Here is a 10,000-nt window from a genome sequence, read left to right as displayed (position 1 = left end):
ATGACTTATATACACGCAATATATACGCAACTAGACTATTAACAACAGCTAGATTCACTCAAAAACTATGTCCCCATTAACCCTTTCACTCCCAAGAGTGCCACTTATAGATTTTACTCTGTCTAACGCCAGACGATTTTACTCGTCAATGGGGAACCCCACGGGGGTGAAAGGGTTAAGTGGGAGCTTAAGCAACGACAACGGCGACGGCAACGAGAACGTCATCTCAAAATATAAATTTGCGTTATTGTAATCGCTTCGTGACTATTTCAACGTTTTTAACATGACAAGGGTGTGGTAATTCCTCAAAGATGACACCAGTCGGAACGGCACTCCATTTTTGGGCAGAAAATGAAAATTTATCCTCAAGTGCTGACGTTCTTCATAAAACCAAAAACTTGGCTATTTCACGTTGTTGTTTGGCTGACGACGGCAACGAAATGGAGAAAAGTGAAAAACGCACGTGCAGGGCGTGCAAAGCTATTGTTTTTACCCACTAAATATGCAAATTCGTGACGTTCTCGTTGCCGTCGCCGTTGTCGTTGCTTAAGCTCCCTAATTAAACTACGTTCACGTGAAAAATTATCCCCCTATACTGTTTAAGCCTGGAATTGTCGAGACGGTGCATTCTCGCTATTAGACTTCTCGCAGTCCTTTCTGGGTCAGTCGAGTGGCGAATGGTGACAGAGAGTTGTACATCTCGCTCTATCGCCATTCTCCCCTCCGCTCGGTTGCGCGATAAGGGTGCTTTAGCAACGACAACGGCGACGGTAACGAGAACGTCACAAATTTGCAGATATAGTGAGCAAAACAATAGCTTTGCACGCCCTGCACGTGCATTTTTCATTTTTGTCTATTTCTTTGCCGTCGTCAGCAAAACAACAGGGAGCTTAAGCAAAGACGACGGCTAAGGCTACGGCAACGCCACTAAGCAAGAATATGATTGGTTAAAAAAGGAAAAATACTCGTGCTGCACGTGCAACACGAATTTCGGTGCATTTCTCTGCCGCACTGCACGAAACTACAACGTGTAATCACCATATTTTAGGTTTTGAAGACAAAGTGAGCATATAACAATGAAACGGTCATTTTCTGTTTTAACTTCAACACCGTTCGTACCCACCCAGTTACAGGATAGTGCGCCTACATTGTACAAGGTGAACAAGGCGGAATAATCGCAAAATACTTGCGATAGCGCTAAGTTATATTTTGGACTAACGCTTTCGTTGCCGTAGCCGTCGTCTTTGCTTAAACTCCCTAACAACGTGCAATGACCAAATTTGAGGTTTTAGAGAGAACGTCAGCGCTTGAGGATAATTTTTCATTTTAAGCAACTTCTCAAAGGAACGAGAGAAGTTAAAATGAGAGAATTTTCACGCTTGTATGATAAGCAGGAGCCCTCCGTTTCCCGTTTGCTGTTGACCGTAATTAACCTCTCTGTTCCTTAAACTCCGTATTGACTAAAAAGGGGATTGCGAGCAGTTTATCTCGCTATTAAAATGAATGACTATTAAAGGTGGAAATCAGTTGTTAACCCCGGCATACATGAAATGACGGGATGATATTCTACAATGATGACTTGGGATACTCGGGGAAAGCTGTTTGCGAAATTTACTTCACAAAACATTTGCAACACAAGGTATTTCGACTGACTGTAATGTTCGAACCCAACTTAAGGAAAACGGTCAAACTACAGTTCGATCAAATTCAACACGTCATGTGAAGATGTATATGTGATGGCCTGAGAGGTTGGCTTTGAGAAACTCCGAGGGACCTTTGCCAAACTATGATAAAAAATTTCCCAAATCAATTGTTTCGGGGAAGACATGAGCAAAGATGTTTTAGCTTGCAAGTGAAGAGAAGGAAATAATTATGTTAACTACGGTAAAAGAACGAAGAAATATCTTTCCGATGATGTTTCGGAAATACTCGGTAAAATTGCGCGTGTTCCGAACATTAGAATCGACCTTCCGATTACTAGTTTGGACGCTCAGCGGTCGTCGGAGCTGCAATAGGCTCTTTCCCGACAATCCCCGAGTAATAATCGAAAAAAAATCCTTCACGAACCTTTGTTCATATACCAGGGAGAATATTTTTTTAGCATTAAAACAAAAGAATATTATTTTTATTAGGCTGCCATGATGAAAAATGGAATCCCATTTGTGAATAGTATTCAAAAGATCTCCTTACCATACTGCAGCTCACAGATTTGCGCATCGAGTGTTTTGAGACGCTCGCAAATCTTCTCCGGAGGCTTGTGATAGCTCAAGGGCTTTGTAATTTCATTCAGCATTCCTGTGGCAGCATCACTGGTCCCTCCGATATAGTAACACTGAAATTATTTAAAATGTACAGTTAACCCAAATGACACCTAGGATTGATCAGTATATAAATTCACCTCTCAAGTTCAATACAATGTCAGGTAGACAAGTATTGAGAATGACGATTTTTATCATCTTAAGCACATGATCCTGATATAACACCAAATTCTTGTGACCACCCAAAGAAGAAAACTGAACTTTAAGATCACGGGAATTATATCAAATCATGATAATGATGACGATGATAGTACTCAATAAGATAAAGCAGACTTTACTGTACTAAATTTTTCATGAAATCTTTCCACAGTGAAATAATACCAAGCTGCAGGTAATCAGGTCTAGAAATCTAGCACTTCACATTACCCTCCAATAGTTAATTCTGTTGAAGTTATAATATCTACATGTAGAGCAATGTGAATAATTTGATTTTGTGATAACTCCAGCTAGCATGTTATTGTAGTTTGTCATACAGTTGTTAAAACAAGTCATTCACAGAATGGCACAGTTCTCTGACAAGACAAAATTAATGAGTGAACAAGTTGTACAGATCTTTTCACATTTTCCATGAAAGACTGATAATTATTAATAATTTCAAGCGTCTACAAATAACATCAATGATTATTCATTTATTCATTCAGTCAGTGACAGCCCTACCCAGTTTATTTTAGCCTGCAGGAAGTATTCCAAGTGAATGGCAATATGCAAATTATTAAGATGATCCCTGCAGGTATCAGAAGAGCAATGGCATTCTTTTCCAAAGCACTGTCCCAAGGGCTGTTTTTGCGACAGCCAAACATTGTACTGATCCAGATCACTGCCAAAACTCGAATTGAACTCACAAACTAAGTAATTTGTTGTGTCATTTACTTGCGTTCAGTTCAATACTGTAGATGTTTATTTTACTCACAAATCTGTTTTCTTTATTCTTGGCTTTTCCACAGGCAGCCTTTAACTTCTGCTGGATTGTCTCAACGCTTTTAACTTCCTCGTCTGTCAGTTTACTCGCAAAATTTGTCAGAAACTTGATGCAGACTGAAAGCAAAAATAAATCATAGATTGTCGTTAGATGAGTAACTTTGCTGTCCAGAACATGGTAAATGTAAAAGTAATTAATAGAATGTACATGTACGTCAATAGGGAGCTAATTAAAGCACACAATGTTTTTGATCCACTGATGGAAAGTGGAAAATTTTGCACATCTTGGCAGTTGCCTCCCCCAGCTTTTTAATTAACCTAATCGTCTCTAACAGTGAAGACACACTGAACAATAGAAATGTGTTGGTGTAAAGAAAAGTTAAAAAGGAAAACAGCTCACTTCTGGTTGCTGTCCATGGCTCAAAAGTGTCTCATGCTTAAGCTCACTAATATCACCATTACTGAATATCATACCAGCCAATCCCTGTTGAGATTTTCAGGACTAATTTTAAATTATTTACAAGCTTTCTAAACAGCTACAGGAAACTGCTACAGGAAAGCGAGAGGACTAATAGACCAAAAGAAACGCTCACTATGTGGAGAGAGTAAAGACACAATACAACAGCTGCTGGCAGGCACATGGAAGAAACTGGCCAGATCAGAGTATGTAAGAAGACATGACAATGTCATTAAATGGTAAATCAAAAATGGATTGTTAGTGGAGGGAACGAAGTGGTTTCCTGAAAAATGGGAAAAAGGGAAGGTGATAGCAAATGATGGGAAAACGTGGTTCTGGGACTGGGAGCATAAAGATGCAAATAAATTGCACAGCGAGGAGGCCAGATACAGAGAAGAAGGAGATTACGCTTGTAGATACATTGTGTCTGATTAAAGAGAACAGAGAAGAGAAAAGAATGGATTTAGGGTTAGGGTTAGTCAGCATTTGTCTTGAAAGTACCAGCAGCTGAGTTTTCAGCTATGTAAACGAACGGAAGGGAATAAGGTGAAAGAAATACCATCAGTGAAAGGTTGTTTAGGAGGAGGAATGAAAATACATTGTAATGAAAGAAGATATAAAGGAACTCTTTAGTGACAAGAAAGAATATTGGAAAGAACGGCAAGGGAAATACAAAAACCTGTGTTATGGGAGAGTGAAACGATAATGAGGAAAGTTATGTCTGGACTGTTGACATGAGGTGTCTTCCAAAGTTGGCAGTTACATGTTCTTCCATCCTGTAACCCACTCAGTCTGTCCCAACCTGGGGGATCCTGTGGGATTTGCAACTGAGAGACTTTTCTGTATAGTCAGTTAACTCAGACTGATAATAATAATAATAATAATAATAATAATAATAATAATAATAATAATAATAATAATAATAATAATAATAATAACAGGCATGATTATATTTTTCAATAATAATAATCATAAACAATATTAATAATAAACTCATATTTCGTTAATACAATATTTATGCAAAATTTATCAAAGAGAACTATTTCAGCATCCTCCTTTTCCAATCTTAAGAAGCATTGCTCAAAGTGAAGCTCGATGACCTCCATTTCACCATAAATCAAAAACTTGCCCCAGCTGTTTGAAGGGTGGATAACTCTATCCACTGGATAAATCACTATCCACTGGATAACTCAATTGGTTTTGTTAGTGTTTAGGCTTAACTGCAGAATACCCCGCCATTTTGAAGCTGCACCTCTGAAAAGGCTGGATACGCGGATACGCAGTCGAAAGTACCACCCCTCCCCAGGTAAACTTTAAACTATATTGAGAAGTGGATACGCGGATACGCGGATACGCGGATACGCAGTGGAAAACATGAATACCCGGATACGTGGATACGCGGACATCACACATGGGAACTGGATGCCAACTTCGTGTAAAATACTTCAAAATGCTCTGTAGTATATGCATGGATATGTGGATACGCGGATACGCAGTGGAAAATACTTCACGTATTATTTCAGTGATTAGGCCAAAGCACTCTCGTAGAATTTTAGCTTTCATTTTACGCTTCGGTTAACTACACTTTTTCACGAGATCGTGTGAAGAAGAAAGCACTCGTTTACTGATTAAGCCTAAGCGCTCGTTTCAGTGATTAGGCCTAAGCAATCTCGTAGAATTTTAGCTTTCATTTTACGCTTCGGTTAACTACACTTTTTCACGAGATCGCGTGAAGAAGAAAGCATTCGTTTACTGAACTCGCTTCAGTGATTAGGCCTAAGCACTCTCGTAGAATTTTAGCTTTCATTTTACGCTTCGGTTAACTACACTTTTTCACGAGATCGCGTGAAGAAGAAAGCATTCGTTTACTGAACTCGCTTCAGTGATTAGGCCTAAGCACTCTCGTAGAATTTTAGCTTTCATTTTACGCTTCGGTTAACTACACTTTTTCACGAGATCGTGTGAAGAAGAAAGCACTCGCTTACTGATTAAGCCTAAGCGCTCGTTTCAGTGATTAGGCCTAAGCACTCTCGCGAAATTTTGCGGTTTGGTTCTTACAATATATTTAGAAGTTTACTTGGGGAGGGGTGGTATTTTCGACTGCGTATCCGCGTATCCGCGTATCCACTTCACAACATACTACTTAGAAGTTTACTTGGGGAGGGGTGGTACTTTCGACTGCGTATCCGCGTATCCACTTCACAATATACTTAGAAGTTTACTTGGGGAGGGGTGGTATTTTCGACTGCGTATCCGCGTATCCACTTCACAATATACCTAGAAGTTTACTTGGGGAGGAGTGGTATTTTCGACTGCGTATCCGCGTATCCGCGTATCCACTTCACAATATACCTAGAAGTTTACTTGGGGAGGAGTGGTATTTTCCACTGTGTATCCGCGTATCCACTTTACAATATACCAAGAAGTTTACTTAGGGAGGAGTGGTATTTTCGACTGCGTATCCGCGTATCCGCGTATCCACTTCACAACATACTACTTAGAAGTTTACTTGGGGAGGGGTGCTACTTTCGACTGCGTATCCGCGTATCCAGCCTTTTCAGAGGTGCAGCTTCAAAATGGCGGGGTATTCTGCAGTTACTCCAGTGTTTATCCACTGGAGAGTGATTTATTCGGTGAATAGCGTTATCCACCTTTTGAAGAACCGAGGCCAGGTTGTAATCAGCTTTACACTACAAGTCAACCTTTTCTTGCTTGTAATTAATTCCCAAACAAGCCTTGTAATTCTGTGTCTTATCGATTCTTTAGCTTGTTTGAAAACCGTATTTTTCAGAGATCATTAAGAACACCTCTTACTTAAACCATGACGTGTTAAAGAACTGACCTGAACAAGACCTTAATACTTCCTGAAAACTTGTGAGGAACATTTTTTCAGAAAACTCGATCTATCTTACCTTCGCATTCTCCTTCTTTCAACGCTGCTTCACTGGGAAAAATATAACTACTAAACAAGGCATTCAACGAGAGCACAATAAATATCCACATACTGACCAAACTGTAAAGATTGTGTTGATAAAAGATAACTAAGCTTTGGCTACAAAACCTTCACAAATTTACCGGCTTATTACGCAAAATGCCAAAGCTTCTAGACTAGTTGGCGGCCTCTGATTGGTGGAGATTAGAGGAAGGCTTTTCAAAAATACTGCAAGATTTAAAGCCAGCGGTGATTTGTTCAAATAGCCCACTATACTTTTACCAGCGGTTAACTTCTATCGGTTAATCACCAGGCTCTACCGAGTGTCACGCAACTTGAATCTCCCATGCGTGAAACGTTCGTGTTTATATAAATTGCCATGGAGATCATAGAACGTGTTCCCTGTTCTAATTTCTGTACATTTTCCGGGGAAATGTTGCCAGGAATGAAATCTTCCAGATGAGATGTCCCTGACGTCGTTTTTGCCGTCTTTGCCGGATATTTACGCCACCCAAAAGAACAGCCAAAAGCCAAAGTGAGTTAAGAATTTCAAACAAAAAACAGCTGTCATGTCAGCAAGAATGTATCAATGTTTACATTTTCTCGAAGACTTACTGTGCCACAAATCTTTCGTTTACGTCAACGACTATTTGTAAATGTTTCCTGGATACCTTATTCAGTCGTATATACGATGAATTTAGGTAATGTTGGTGAATTGAGTTTAACTTTTCCGTGCAATTCCATAAATATAATGAATACTCAACTTAAGTTTGAAAATTTATTCGCGATTAATTTCATTTCAACACCGGAATGATTTGCGTTTGCGATTTGCTCCGATGTTTGTTTTTGTTATGTCCTTACTTATTTATTTAGCCTCATGTGATGATACACAAGAACAAAAAGAAATTGAACAGAATGTAAACATAACATGACGAAGTACCCGAGAACCAATATATTACAAAAGGGAGAGCTCCACAACAGTTTGCACCATTGGCTGGGGGCCTTTGTAACGTTGTTCTGGCTTTAAGATTAGAGGAATAAGAAGAGTTCACTCTGTTCTAAGTTTGCTTTCTGACATATTATAGCTGATTTTAGGTGATTAATATTGATGATAGTAATGTCTTTTTATCTTGAATTTCATGCCATTTCCTACAACTCTATCCCCAGTTGTTGAAAGGTCGGATAACTTTATCCAGTAAATAAGTCTCTATCCGAGATTTTTAATCTGTGCAAAGATGTTTGTATTTGGGCACATATAACCATGAATAATTGCACACTCTAAGCAGTCACCTTTAGAGGTGTACAGAAAGTTTGGTTAATGTTTAATGTGAAGTATATTTCATGCTCTGGATACTAACTTATCCACAGGATAAAGATTAATCCAGCATTTGAACAACTGGAACCTGATCAATAAAACTTTAGGGTATATTGTGATTTTACAGAGTTCTGGAGACAACTAGCAATGCTGAGAGCTCAACTTATTCCAAAAAGACCAAAGCTAAACATCATGCACAAGCTGAGAAGCTAAGGGCTGAAGCAGAAGCAAAAGCTGCCAAAGAACGACAGGAAGTAGGTTTGAATTGGAAACCCTCATCTCTCTATACCCTCATAGACTTGTATTCCTTTCATCATCAACCTGGTCCTCACCAGCGTTGCAAGTATTTAAAAGCATGCACCTTCCTCCCTTTGGACTGGAAGAAGGAAGCTGCATGTTCATGCTTTTAAAAATAACTATCATGTCAGCTCTCTGAGCTGCCTTCTTGAAAACAAAAATCTTAAATAGTTTATTAGACTATGTGTATATTTGAGATATTTTAGTTTATCCGGCCCCAGAAGAGGTTTTAGTTGACTTTTTGTCTTAATTACAGCAATGTGTCCATTTGTATGAGTTGTGGTCAAAGATTAAACAGGACGAGAAGGAAGAACATTATCAGTACTTGAAAGAAAGGGTCTCCATTCAGCATGAAATCATCAAACGACAGGACAGGCTGTTTAAAATGCACCAGGCAAAGATGGAACAGAAACGACATCAGGTGTGATGTTCACTTGTTTAACCCTTTGACGTCCAAACCGGCCTAAACTGGCCAGACTTTGTATTTTACTCTGTCTAACGCCAGACGATTTTATTCGTCAATGGGGAACCCCTGGGAGTCAATGGGTTAAAATGTTGAAATTCAAGTTTCCAACTGAAGAAATGTTAGTGAGAATGATTTAAACAGTTGCCTTAATTAAGGAATTCAAATGAGGATTTGTAGGGAGAAGGTTTTCAATTTCAATCAAATCACCAATTCGGGGCCTCAGTCCCAGGGCCCGGTTGTTCAAAAGCCGATTAACTTGATCCAGGATTAGCGTAAACTTTGGTTTGCTTTTTTAACTTTTGGGTGAAAGCTTCTTTTGGTTATTTTTTTGGTTTTCAAGCTTGACTTCGTCTAATGTAAAATTTTGCCAAATATCAGTGTTGTACAACATTTGGGAGTAGAGAAATAAACTCCTTGGTTATTTTTTAATCTGGGATTAGCATTAATCAGCTTTCGAACAACCGGGCGCAGGTCTTTAAATGCAGTAATTAACCAGTTTGCCAAGTTTAAGAAAGATGTGCTAGATTGCAGTCATCTGGTGGGATTCAGAATAAAAGAGGCTTTGTATATTAAAATCTGTGGGATGCCATTTCCAAACTTATGAGACATATAAGGTATTTGGTAGGTCTTTAATAGGCTGTTCCTGGTGTGATTGCTATATGCAATGAAATCTATATCCAAACTAGATTAGGGTTGCGCAGGCAAACATTCTGGCAATCATCATGGGATTAGGACCGGGCAGAAACCTGTAGGAATTAAGTCCCTCAATTGGATAGCTCTAGATCTCTGCCTGAGAGAGTCCTGTTGATCTTATCAATAGTTAACTAAAAAGAAAAAATTGATGTAAATAAATTCAGTTGGGACCAATCTGATCATTTCTTCCTTATAGAGGAGTTGGCCTAACTTCTGAAGGTGGTTACAGAGTGTCAACTTAGTGTCATATTTGAACAATGATATTACTATTTGTATTAAAACTCCTGTCCTAACTCTTGAGTTTCGAATTTTCGAAGCTGACAATAATCACATCTTATTTTCCGGATGTTTTTCAAACTGGTTTATTAAAATTTTATGAGCCATAATCTAAAATGATTGAACACTGAGCTCTAGCTGGCCAAACCAAATAAATTGCAAAATTTTAAATAAAAGGTAAATTCAAGATGCTTAAAACCAAACATGACTGCATTAGTAAAACTTCTTTCTTTCAACCAAATTTTACTATTAAAAATTAATGGTCAACTTCAGCACATAATTTGACATCTTCATGTAAAATTTGAATATTTTTCCATTTTGTAGAAAC

The 10,000-nt window shown here is 38.6% G+C and overlaps 2 protein-coding genes across 2 annotated transcripts in view; one reads left to right on the top strand and one right to left on the bottom strand.

The window, feature by feature from the left end:
- Positions 1 to 6,826, bottom strand: part of LOC138056497 (mesencephalic astrocyte-derived neurotrophic factor homolog) — a 7,608-nt gene extending 782 nt beyond the window's left edge. Inside the window, exons 1-3 of the mRNA XM_068902314.1 lie at positions 6,606 to 6,826; positions 3,229 to 3,353; positions 2,191 to 2,332 (exon numbers count right to left, since the gene is read on the bottom strand). Of these exons, the coding sequence (XP_068758415.1) occupies positions 2,191 to 2,332; positions 3,229 to 3,353; positions 6,606 to 6,696 (358 nt within the window). The 5' untranslated portion in view covers positions 6,697 to 6,826. The remainder of the gene's footprint in view (positions 1 to 2,190; positions 2,333 to 3,228; positions 3,354 to 6,605) is intronic.
- Positions 6,827 to 6,974: 148 nt separating this feature from the next.
- The window catches only part of LOC138056496 (uncharacterized), a 12,373-nt gene continuing 9,347 nt past the window's right edge, over positions 6,975 to 10,000 (top strand). The window contains exons 1-3 of the mRNA XM_068902313.1: positions 6,975 to 7,160; positions 8,068 to 8,194; positions 8,494 to 8,658. Of these exons, the coding sequence (XP_068758414.1) occupies positions 7,090 to 7,160; positions 8,068 to 8,194; positions 8,494 to 8,658 (363 nt within the window). The 5' untranslated portion in view covers positions 6,975 to 7,089. The remainder of the gene's footprint in view (positions 7,161 to 8,067; positions 8,195 to 8,493; positions 8,659 to 10,000) is intronic.

The sequence above is a fragment of the Montipora capricornis genome, chromosome 7 (genome assembly GCF_036669925.1).
Source record: "Montipora capricornis isolate CH-2021 chromosome 7, ASM3666992v2, whole genome shotgun sequence".
Classification (NCBI taxonomy): domain Eukaryota; kingdom Metazoa; phylum Cnidaria; class Anthozoa; order Scleractinia; family Acroporidae; genus Montipora; species Montipora capricornis.
Note: the sequence above shows the minus strand (reverse complement) of the source record. Positions and strands in the feature narration are given on the sequence as shown.